Raw genomic sequence first — 12338 nt, 5'->3', positions numbered from 1 at the left:
TTGAGCTTTCTGGGTCTCTGTGTGGGGCCCTAGCACAGGAAGGAAGGGAGTGACAGGGTGACATCTTCGTCCCGGAGGAGGCTGGTGGGGCCGTGGACCTTCTGTGGGAGACAGATCCCAGGACGGGCCACGGTGGGTGAGGCGGGCGGGCTGGTGGGCGGGCGGAAGGGTGGTCTGACGCGGGTGTAGGCACGTGGCAAGGGCACGGGGTCCCCAGGCCTCGAGGCGCCAGAGGCTTGCTGGGTGTGTCCCGATGTCTGGGTGACATTCAGTTGCTTCCAGATTGTGCGGGCTTGGAGGCTTGCGGTTTTCTTGCGGGAAAGCTGGTGTTCCTGAAGCTCTTCTCAGCCACCCGAGAACATGCCGCTCACCCTGGAGGGTCACCCTTGTCAGCACAAGTGTGAGCAGAAGGGAGGACAGAGGGGTCAGGACCCTGCCTCGGTGGGAAGCGGGGCCGCACCGAATGGCCGCACGTGGGTACTGGCTGCGTCCCCAGGACTGGCTTTGGGCCCCGTGTCTGGGCTCCCACCAGCGCTTCGGCCTGCAGGGTCCGGGTGGCCTCGGAGGCCCGCCTCCGTGAGCTCAAAGCCCCCTTCTGCTAAGTGAGGACCTCCACGGGGTGAGGGGGTCAGGTGAGTTAGGATGGCTGGCTTCACAGCCTTCACCCCAGAAACCCCACAAGCCCGGGCCACATGCCTGTGTCTGTCCCACCCCTGGAGGCCCAAGGTAACCTCAGGAGCGGGTCAGCTGGAATGCAGCTGAGAGGTGGCGTGGGAGGCTGTGGGAGGGGTCCGGTCTGGCACTTGGGGTCCGGGAGGCGGGTCGGGAGGGGAGCCGGCGGGGGTGGGAGGCCCGGCCGATGTGCGGGTGCCTAGAGCTGGCGGGTCACGTGGCGAGCTTGCCCACGTGACGTCCCTCCGGCCGGAAGCCATCCTGTGTGTTGGGTACGCTTCTACCTGTGCTGCATTCACATGGTGGGTGCCTCTGGGTGCCTACGGCTGCGTGACAGGTGCCTGTCACCGCGTGCACTGGCCCACGTGGTTCTCAGGTGTACTCGTGATCTGATCCAGTGGCTGCAGGGGGCTCGCCGCGGCGTCTGGCTCTTCCTTGGGCCTCCTTTGCTATGGCGGGAAGTCCGAAAAAGCGATCAGGGGGCACTTCTGTGGCTATTTCGTTCCCAGCTCGCACTTGTGAGCTGCTGCGGCCGAGCAGAGGTGTTCAGAGGCACAGATGTGGGTGCGGGGGCCCCTGGGTCCCCGGGTGGATGAGGCCAGACTGGGCTGGCAGCTGGGCCATCAGGAGAGGGCTGTGTGGCCGATGCTCACGGTCCTTGGGGATCTGTGAAGCGAGACCTACCACGGTGTCACGGAGCAGGGGAGCACAGACAGGTGTGGGTCGAGTGGCGGGTCTGCGAGAAGACGCGTGGCAGCAAGAACCCTGTGCTGGGGACTCGAGGGGGCCGGATGTGGGTGGGGAGTGGGGCCAGGGGCCCCAGGGGCGCAGGGGAAGGGGCCTGTCTGGGCCCCCATTTGTCCCACCCCACTTCACCTCAGAGCCTGGAGCTCCCGCCGAGAAGGGGGCCTCGGGGAGGGGACAGGGCTGTGCTGGGGTCTCCTGCCTGCCTGGCCTTCTGGATCTCTCTGGGTCCCCTCCCACCCAGCCCCCTGGCCTCTGGCCAAGACCTGGAGACCCTCCCCGTCTAGTTGTCTCTGCAGGTTCCTCGGTCCTGGCCAGAGGTTTCTCTTCCCTTGGCTCCTGGCCTGAAGCCCCCTCTGCTCCTGACCGTCCATCAAACCCCCCCAACCCCCGTCTTGATTGCGCCTTGTCTTCCCTGCCTCTCCCTGCAGGTCCACGCTGCCCCTCGCTCCCTTCTGCACCGTGCCGGGCCCCCAGGTCCCTCCCACCCCATGTCCACCAGCCTCCAGCGCCCACCGTGCTGGTTTCTGGGAGCCTGCCCACGTGTTCCCCGGACGCCGAGTGTGAACTTGCCCTGCATCTCACCCAGTCCTGAGCTGCCCGTGCACCTCCTGAGCCCACAGCCGCTGCACGTCCCCAGAGCCGTGCTCCATGCCCTGTGACCCTGTCCACGTGCACCTGCAGCGTTGCTCTGCGACAGCTGAGCACCCTCCTGCGGGGAGGGTGGGGGGCTCCGAGGGGTTTCCTGCCCCCTCGATCATTTGTCCCCTGAGAGGCTGCATTCTGCTGGTGACCAGATGCCCCTTTCCTCGGGTCTTCTCCGTCAGAGGTGGGGTGTCTGAGCTGCCCCCTTTAGGCTGTGATCTGTGATCTGTCACCCGAGATGCCTCTGTGTCCCATGCTGGATGGTGCGGGGCCGGGTGCTAGGCCTGTCTGTGCACAGCTGGTCATCGTGCTTGTCAAGGGTGATGGCTCAGCTTTGCTGTGAGCCAGTGAGGGTGGCCGCTGGGCCCACGCCTGAGGCTAGAGGCCAGAGCACGCTGGCCAACCAGGTCTCCACCACAGGCCGCCTCGTGAGCCTGTGCCTGGGGCTGCCGGCCTTCAGGAGCAGGGACGGTGACTGGATGGGCCCTGGCAGCCCCAGGGGCACCTGCACCGAGGCAGAAGGGAGTGTGCGGATCAGGTGCTCTGGGGCTCTCCCGGGGTGAGTGTTTTGTCTCCTGTTGGCCCCTGTCTACGAGCTTGTGTTCCCATGAGAAGAGCCTGCGAAGGTGTCCCAGCTGCTTTCCCAGGAGATGCTTGTGCCCTGACGCCGCCTCTCCCCCACCTCTGTGCGTTCCTGCCACGGGGTAATTTTAGGACTCCACCGTCAGTACCATTACTTGATTGATGTTTCCTGTGTTTACGATTCAGTTCTGTGCCCTCTGCACTTACTCTCTGCAGCGTTACCAGATATGAGGAGGGTGCGGGGTCTCCAGCTGGGAAGGGGTATTTTTCCATCACAGGGTGACTTTTCTCTGTGCTGTTCACGGAAGTGAGTCCCGAGACGTTCAGTTCAGGAATCTGTCTCCCAGTAACGTAGGATCTGAACCTCTTGGGTAGTTTCCCAGCTGGCCTATTTTTTTTTTTTTTAAAAGTTTTTATTTATTTATTTTTGAGAGAGAGAGAGAGAGAGAACAAACGGGAGGGGCTGAGAGAGAGACCGAGAATCCCAAGCAAGTATTTAATAAACAAGTGAGTACAGGAAGGAATAATCGACCCAACTCAGAAACATGAGTGTAAGAGAGGGTCTCATTTCGTTTTCTTCTTTTTATTTTTTTTTTTTAAAGTTTTTTTAATGTTTATTTATTTTTGAGACAGAGAGAGACAGAGCATGAGTGGGGGAGGGGCAGAGAGAGAGGGAGACACAGAATCGGAAGCAGGCTCCAGGCTCTGAGCTGTCAGCACAGAGCCCGATGCGGGGCTCGAACCCACAGACCACGAGATCATGACCTGAGCCGAAGTCGGACGCTTAACCGACTGAGCCACCCAGGCACCCCGTTTTCTTCTTTTTAAAATGTGTGTATTTATTTTGAGAGAGAGAGAGAGCACGCACACAGGTAGGGAAGAGGCAGAGAGAGGAAGAGAGAGAATCCCAAGCAGGCTCTATGTTGTCAGCACAGAGCCAGATGCGGGGCTCAAACTCCCAAACCATGAGATCATGACCTGAGTCGAAATCAAGACTCAGATACTTAACTGACTGAGCCCTCCCTGGCACCCCCCAGCTGGCTTTAACAAAGCTCCATAGACCAGGGGCGTAAACTGCACACATTTCTTCTCTCTTGGCGCTGGAGGCTGGATGTCTGAGATCCAGGCATGTCTGGGATGGTCCCTCCCGAGGCCTCTCCTGGGTGTATGGATGGCTGATTCCTCCCTGTGTCCCAGTGTGGTTGTCCCTCTGTGCTGTCCTTCTCCTGATCCCCTCTTTTTTTTTTTTTTTTAAGTTTCTTTATTTTGAGAGAGAGGGAGAGTGAGCGAGCAGGAGAGAGAGAGAGAGAGAGAGAGAGAGAGAGAGAGAGAGAGAAAGAATCCCAAGCAGGCTCCACACTGTCAGTGCAGAGCCCGATGTGGGGCTTGATCTCACAAACAGTGAGATCATGACCTGAGCCGAAACCAAGAGTTGGTTGCTCAACCAACAGAGCCCCCCAGGTGCCCCAGATCTCCTCTTCTTACAAGACACCAGGCAGTGGACCAGGGCCCGTCCTGGTGACCTTGTTGACTGTAATCTCCTCTTGAAGAATCCTGTCTCCAAACACAGGCCTATTCTGAGGTCCTGAGGGTTAGGCCTCGACATGTGAATTTGGGGGGGGGGGGCAGACACAACCCAGCCCATGACAGCTGTGTTCGTTTGCAGCCCTATCCCAGCGAGATTAACAGTGAAATCAAGAACCGCTGGTGACAATGGGTCACCTCAGTCGTTTGCGGCAGCACACGTAGCCCGGAGGACAGGAAAGGCAGTCACAGGCAGACCGCACTTCCGAGAGTTACCTCCCGTTTTGAGTGCAACGAGCAGGCGGGTGACTTGTTCAATGGAGGGACACGTGAGGGTCCGGTGGGGGGAGAGCATCCCGCGGGTGTCACGGGAGAGGCGCGGCTGGCCTGGAGGTCGTCATCTGTGGGTGCTTGTTGTGCGGTAGCTTGGAGCCCCAGGCCTTCTGGTTCCACCCGAAATCGACCTCGGGGATCATCGCGGGAGAAAGATGCTACAGAAACTTCCCTGAGGTTGGTGGAGCGTCTTTAGGGCGGTGCGAGCCACCCCTGCTCCTGCCCCTTGCCGTGGGAGCCTGGAGAAGCCCCAGGTCCCCTGCCCGGGGGGATTGAGTTACAGGGCTTCCCTCATGAAGGCATTTTCATTTCCACTCAAGAACTGGGAGACAGCCGTGACTCAGACAGTGTGCTGAGGAGCAGGGAGGGCGCTTACAGGTTCACCACCAGCAGCTGTAGCGGGTTTGGCTCTCGGTCTAGTGTTCACTGAGCCCACCTCCCTGCCCTCGAAGGTGGGAGGAGTTCCCAGGGCTGGCTCACCGTCCTCGGTCATCATCTTCCCGAAGGCATCTCGCCCTCTGGGTTTTCCCCTCCTTGATCTGGTAAGTGTGCCCGGATAGATTTGCCCCTTTCCTCACCTGAGACCTGTTAGCCAAGACATCGGGGGCTGCGTTTGCAGGAAGTCGGGCCGCATCGGCTCTGACGGGCCGGGAAAGTGCTGGGGAGGGCAAAGCCCGGCCCTGGTCCTGGTGAGGCCGAGGGAGCAGTCTGACCACCTGAGCACCGCCGGCCCATCCCCTCGCCCTCCCTCTGCACACCTGACCCTCCCATCTCTCAGGTCCACCCCTTCCGAAGGGCAGGGCCTCGGGTCCTCCGGGAGGAGGCCAGAGCTCCGTGAGCACAGCCAGGCCGTTATGTAACCTCGCTGAGGAATTCGCGTGGGTGCGGACGCAGTGGGATCCTGGCCGCGGCCCAGGGCCTTGATGGGCTTGTAAACACTTTCCCGTCCGGCATGCCTGGTCTTGCTGTCTCCGCTTGTGCAAACCCTGTGGCCACTCACGTTGTGTCCTAGTGACTGCGGGGCTCCGCGACCTTGCTCCCGTGACCCAACTTCTAAACAGAGGGGACGCCTGCTCTGGGAGCTGCTGCGGACACCCAGCACTGTCCTTTACTCCCTCCCGCTGGGGGCACTTCTATGCGTATCCTCAGCTCCCTCTGTGGACTTTGCTCCTCCGGCAGGCAGTTCCCACACACTTCCCGCTGTGCCTGCCTCTGTGTTTCCTTGTGACTTCTGTGCGCGCACCTTCCTCCCTGACTGTGCGGGCCACCTCCCAGACCCAGGCTGGGGCTTGATCCTTCCCGCGGTCCTAGCTCCACGGCTGTGCTTTCGTTCGTAGCCAGCACCTGCTGACCTTTCCATGGGTGTGGACACGAATTACGGCATTTCGAAATTGCGGTTCGTGTTGGCACTGGATGATGTGGGTGTTCAGACTTACCAGGGTTAGAGATCACGGTTTTCAGTCTTTCAAGCGTGAGGTTGTAGCTTGTCCTCTGAGCCTATCCAGACGGCCATCACCGGGACCACCAGCAAAGTGAGTTGCAGCTGGGGGACTCTGTTTCCTGGTGGGGAGTGTCGAGGGTCCTGTTTCTTCTGCTGTTTGTACTAAGCTGGTGGGCACTGGGATGTTTCGTGGGAGGTGGCTCCAAGTAGGAGCTGCCTCAGATAAGGGCTGGCGGCAGGCAGAGGAGGGGGACACCTGCGGGCTGGCCTCTGACCTGGGCACAGGCGCTCCCGGGGCTGCGTCCTCAAGCTTTGAGCCCTTGGTCCAAGGCGCCGTTCTCTTGTTGATGGAGAGTTTGAATTAAAAACACATCCGTGCAGCCCAAGTGTTAAGCAGGGAGGTCAGCTTACCGGCCCCTTGCCCACCAGATGGATCCATGACATGTGTGATTAGGAATTCTGTCGCGGACGGGACCGCCACTGCACACACGGTGTGCGGTGCGGGGGACCGAGGCCCGGGCGCCGACCACTCAAGGGCACAGGTGGGTTTTACACTGGGCGACGGTTTCCGGATCGTCTCGTCAAGACAAGGAAGGCTCCAAGGGCTCAGACCCGTCCCCCGGGGCCCCCTCCCTCTAGAAGCTTGCAGCCTCTGATAGCGTCAGGCCGGTACGTGCGTTTGGGCTCGCGTGTTGTATGGATGTCGTGAGAGCTGATCATCCTCGGGATGGAGACGGGAGGTTACTGCTTGAACAGCCGCTGTGCCGCCAGGGAAATCCACGCGCCACCTGAGCGCCTTCCTTCCCCCGACCCAAGAGTTCCCGGTGGGTCGTGACGTTCGTGTCACACCCGTGTGCCCCCCTGCGGCTTTGGGGACAGGCTGTGGTGGACGGATGTCCTTCCCCCTTTTGTACGGAGTCCAGGCTGCTATGCTTTGAATTGTTTCAGACATGCGTATTCTAAAATCTGAAGGCAGGGGATGGACGTATTGTGGAAACTCACCGACCCCAGAGGGACAAAGGGGATGTTACAGGCCTCGGTCACTGTGATCGTTACGAGGTGCTGTCCTTGGTATCTTAGAGGGGGCATTTGGGGCGCTCACGTCAAGTAGCTGCCGATGGTTCTTTCCCCCCGAGTGTGAGGAGCGGGATTCTCGTCTCTCACCGCCGATGCTGACACCTGTCGGCTTGGGCGGGGGATGGTTACGGGCTCTGCCTCTGGTGCCCGTGCCCCGGCAGGGCGCCCGGCGGGGGTGGACCCCGTCTGTGGGTCGGAGCTGCTCCATGGTGGTGGCTGCCCGGACCTTGTGCAGGAAGGCTCCTGGGGTTTTCTGTGTCCTCAGGAGGCACCTGGCGTCTGTTCCAGGGCAGGTGGCCGGGCTGGGGGACCGGCGGGTGCCTCCCCATCTGCGGGAAGAGAGGTTCAGCACGAAGCCTCCGGAGGTGCGCAGGGAGGCCTGGGGTGTCCGCCAGCCAGCTTGTCAGGATTCTGCGGACGGGACACCCTGTGGGAGAGCAGGACCAGGCAGCTGCCCCGTAACGGTGGATAGGCCACTCCTCCTTCCGTTCTGAGCCCTTGTCCTGGGAAAACCCAGGAGTCTTCAGACACCAGAGTCACACTTGGCCCTGGGAAGTGACGGGAGCTGGCAGCCTGGGGAGGGCGATCCCCATCCCGGACCCTGCCCCAGGCATGGTGACCTCCGCCTTCCCGCTCCCTGGCACTTGGAGGGGCTGCGATTTGTGACTGAGCCACACGGCGTGTGTGGGGCGGCTGTGCTGAGTCGTGGTGAGCGGCGCAGGGAGCCCCTGGGGTCCCCAGGGAGGGTGGGGCCTGGCCTGGGGGGCGCCGGCTACAGGATGAGCCCCTTAATGGGCGCAGGGGCTTATCTGCCCAGCACCTGCTGCGCCCCCTGTTCACCAGAGGTCCCGCACGCAGGCTTCGGCGCCCACGCTTGGCAAGGCCGCTCCTCACTGCGCTGTGACCGTGCGGGTTGCGGCGGGGCACTGTCCCCCTCAGGACGTTGTTTAAAGCTCTGGTTCCCCTCGGCATTTAGAAAGATTTAAGAACCGGCCTGGAGTGAGCCTGGACCCCCTCCTCCCGCTTCTCCCCGGGTCACCCCTACTTGCCAGGTGCGGCTCCCGTCCTCCTGGAGAGATGGGGATACCAGGGGACCTGCTGCATCCTGGGGGGGGCCTCCTGGGGGGGTCTCTTCTGCGGTCCGGGTGGGTGGGCGCCTCTGCTGAGACCTCAGTCCCCGGGGTGCGTGCAGGTGAGGGCTCGCAGGAGGGGAGGAGCACATGGCGTGTTCTGGAAGGAAGTCCAGCCATCATCAGCCTTCGGTTGGGCCCCGCTGAGGAGTCTGTGACCCCAGGTGGCCGCAGGAGGAGACCCTGTGGATGAAGGTCCGTTGTTGGTTGAAAGCAGATTGCCGAGTTCCCATTTCTCAGGAATTCGTGATGGTTGGTGCAGACGCTCTGGGCCGGTCCAGACGGAGGCCAGGACAGAGGCCAGGACAGAAGCCAGGACAGAGGCCAGGTCCGAGTTGGGCTGTGTATGCACCAGGCAGCCCCGGGCATGCTTGTCAACACGAAACACTCCCCTTCGGTCTATTCACACTTCGTGTATTTATCAGACTGTTTCCTTGTAGACACGCAGAGCGAAACAATGGCCTGGCTGTGCCCAGGGGGACACGCTTCCTGGCCAGTGGGCCCAGGCTCCTGGGGCTTTACTTTCCCTTTGTGGGGTAGTTTGCCTGGGCAGCCGCACGGCAGAGCCTTCAGCTGGGGCATTCTCCTGCATTGCCTATCTGGACCCGGCCCACGTGGCTGCTTCTCGTTGGCCTTTGTGATGTACTGGATATTTAACGCCCATCTTCGCCCTAGAAAAATCTTTTTTGTGAGCGTGGCTTCCTCTGAGAGCCCCAGCCTCCTCCTCCCCCTGCCGGGCACGCACAGGGGAGGGACATGCACACTCTTCCCCCTGCCGGGCACGCGCACTCCAGCCTGCTTCTGGCCTTGGGCTGCTGAGCACCCTGGGAAGGAGCCCCTGCCCTGCTTGTGGGGCGGGGGGGGGGGGGGGGGTCCTCGCCTGCAGACATCACCCTGCTGTGGCCTGGGAGACCTCCTTGCGGCCCCGGCGCTCTCTCATTCCCTTGGGCGGGGAGGGGGGGCTTCCACATAAAGGTGGCCCCAGGGACCCAGGGCACCCGCAGCCCTGAGTTCACATCAGTGCCGTGGTGATTCTGGAGGCTGCTCTCAAGTGAGCGTCCAGGATATGGGACAGCCTTGCTCGGGTTATTTAAATGCCAGGCCCTCTCCCATCTACCCCTTCCCCTCCTCCCCTCCCTCTGCCTCTCCCTTTCTCTCTCTCTCTCTCCTGTGCTCTCCTCTCCAAATCCTAGCGCACACATAGGCATTTAGCACATGAAGCGTGGACGGTGAGGCCCAGCTGCCTGTGACACCTAGAGAATGTGGATGAAAGCAACGTCTTCCCCACAGGGAGTTACTAGACCCTGGGGAAGTTCATCCTGACGTGTCCTCTGCAACCAGAGTATCCGCATTGGCCTGACGGCCACGGGCCGTGGCTGTGGCCGTCAGAACTTAGGTCCCTTGGAAGTGGTGACATTTGCAGCTGGTCCACAGGGCTTGGTGGGGGGAGGCCTACCCCGTGACCCCCTGCTGCTCAAGAATTGGCCTGTGTGTCCCCTCTTCACACCAGATCAAGTGCTACCACAAGAAGTACCGTTCGGCCACCCGCGACGTCATCTTCCGCCTGCAGTTTCACACCGGGGCCGTCCAGGGCTGCGGGCTGGTGTTTGGGAAGGAGGATTTGGACACCGCCAGCCAAGGTGAGGCCCGCGGGCCTCTGGGACGCAGGTCACAGTGGGCAGTGGGTCTCTGTTTGCTCCTCTCCCTGTTCTCCCCATGCCCCATGCGCTGAACCCACCTGCCACTAACTGCTGGTCTCACAGAAGACCAAGCTCTGGTCCAGAGAATGTTCTGGAAACATGAAAAACTCCTCAGCCATGGGGCCTGCCCTGGTGGGTGTGGGCGCCATCCTGGCTGGAGTTTGTATGGGCTTTTTTGCCCCTTCATCTCTGAACTTGTCCAAACACGATTTGTTTTTCAGATGACCGTTTTCCTGATAACGGCAAGATTGAGTTAGTTTTCTCTGCCACTCCCGAGAAGATTCAAGGTAGGTGGGGTGCAGAATGCACGCGGAGGCAGGGTGCTTGCCAGCTTGGGTGGAGGGTCTGGTCCAATGGGGTCTCAGCATACTCTCCCACCTTTATGCGTATTGGGACATTGTCATCACAATTTTTTTTTAAGTTTATTTATTTTGAGAGAGAACGTGAGTGAGGGAGGGGGAGAGAGAGAGGGAGAGAGAGAGAGAGAGGGGGAGGGAGGAAGAATCCCAAGCAGGCTCCATGCTGTCAGCGTGGAGCCAGAAGCGGGGCTCGATCTCATGAGCTGTGAGATCATGACCTGAGCTGAGATCAAGAGTCAGATGCTTAACCGACTGAGCCACTGGGCGTCCCCCAAGTTTCAAATAATAGGATAGTTTTCAGTGTGGTGAGAGGTGACTTACAGATAGCAGGGCCCAGTTGGATCAGTAAGACCCCAGACATGGGGAATCTTTTGCCTGAGGAAGAGCCCGGACCCTCGGTCCCTCAGCTTTTTGTCCCTCTTTCTGGGAGATCGTGCTGATTGTTTACTTTTCTCCCAACAAACAGTTGAATGTGTTTAAAGATGATTAGAAGTACAGTTGAGTACAAATATTTATTTGCAAACAAATAGATTCTCCTTTTTTTCTAAAAATAGAGGAATCTGCCCCTTTATCATCAAGGGGAGTGGTTCTTTTCTTTAGCGAGAGTCATACTCAAAAACAATTTATTTTTTACTGATTTATTATTTAAAATGTTTATTTAATATTGAGAGAGTGTGTGCTCTAGTGGGGAGAGGCAGAGAGAGGTAGAGACAGAATCCCAAGCAGGCTCCTCACTATCAGCACAGAGCCTGACGTGGGGCTTGACCCCACAAACTGTGAGATCGTTACCTGAACCGAAGTTGGACACTTAACTGCCTGAGCCCCCCAGGCTCCCTGAGAACGTTTAACTCAGGCTTGAATTGCTGGAGAAGATAGTCCCCTTCCTTCTGAGGTCAGTGCCCTAATTCAGTTGCTAGTTAAGTGCGAGGTGTGTGAGGTCACAACCATTGGCTTCCCCAGAATGTGGGCAGAGTGGCGCAGGGGTCTGGGAGCCTGGAGCCTGGGCATAAACGCGCCTCTCTGCCCTCTGCCTCAGGGCTGACCGCTTGGTGCCTCTCCGTCCCGGTCTGGGAAGTGATCTGGGTGGTCTTGGCGTGCACAGTTAGTACTCAGAGCCCAGAGTGGACTGAGTGCACAGCGGATGGAGAGCCAGAGTCCACACCAGCTGCGGTCAGCGCCAGGCTCCTGGGAGCAGGAACACGGGTCTTGGCGCTGGCTTTGGGCACTCAGGCCCGGCACGCCTCCGTCTGGTCCTCCGGGCTGGCGCACGGCGGCGTGCCTGGGCTGTGGCTGACACTTCCTCCCCCTGCAGGCTGTGAACACTTGTGCAATGACCACGGAGTGATCGTGGACTTCAACACGGCAGACCCCCTGATCCGCTGGGACTCGTACGAGAGCCTGAGTGCCGGCGGAGAAGGTACGTCCAGCAGCCGTCGTGAGGGCCCAGGGGAGGGGCAGAAGGCAGCCTGCTGGCAGTTAGATCAGAAATGTCCTTGCAGTCTGCTCGGATGCCAGAAACCCTGCCCTCTTTTGGGGTCCAGAGCCCCCGGGGCTGTGAGTTCAGGAGAGTATGTGAGAAGCAGAGAGGTTTCCTTGGGGCGCTGGCTGCGAGCTGCTGGGAAGGTGTCAGTGTCTCTGCACTGGGCTGGTTGACTTGGACGTTGCCGGTGGGGGGGGGGGGCACTCCCTGGGATGGGCAGGGAACCCCCCCCTCCCCCCCACCGTGTGTCAGGTGACAGGAACGAGGCCCAGATAGCCAGCTCAGTGTCTCCTCCTCTCCCCGTCGTGCTTCTCCACCTTGGTGTCTGTTTGGTTTCTTACTTGACCAGGTTCTTGCTGGGCCGGGCATGCGAGCTCCTGGAGCAGACCCAGCCTGTCCTACAGTGCTCTCACGCATGCGGGCGGTGGCCGGAACTCGGCGACTGGCTTCTCTGCCACAGCGGGTGGGCGGTGGCGGGAGGCTGTGGGGGGCGTCCTGTTCGAAGGCCTGGTCCTGGGAGCGGTAGGAGGGCATTGCCCGTGTTGGAGGACTGCCACCCCGTCATCTCGGGGTCATGCTCCGTAAAGTCTCCATGACACTGAATTAGTGATTGCCGGCCTTTGCTCCCAGGGGCGTTTCGGGTTCTCGTGA

The 12338-nt window shown here is 60.2% G+C and overlaps 1 protein-coding gene across 1 annotated transcript in view; it reads left to right on the top strand.

Moving 5' to 3' along the window:
* TNS3 (tensin 3) overlaps window positions 1-12338 on the top strand; it is a 215631-nt gene that overhangs the window by 116768 nt on the left and 86525 nt on the right. Inside the window, exons 14-16 of the mRNA XM_042977197.1 lie at window positions 9659-9788; window positions 10070-10135; window positions 11520-11624. Of these exons, the coding sequence (XP_042833131.1) occupies window positions 9659-9788; window positions 10070-10135; window positions 11520-11624 (301 nt within the window). The remainder of the gene's footprint in view (window positions 1-9658; window positions 9789-10069; window positions 10136-11519; window positions 11625-12338) is intronic.

Source organism: Panthera tigris, chromosome A2, assembly GCF_018350195.1.
Source record: "Panthera tigris isolate Pti1 chromosome A2, P.tigris_Pti1_mat1.1, whole genome shotgun sequence".
Lineage (NCBI taxonomy): Eukaryota > Metazoa > Chordata > Mammalia > Carnivora > Felidae > Panthera > Panthera tigris.
Note: the sequence above shows the minus strand (reverse complement) of the source record. Positions and strands in the feature narration are given on the sequence as shown.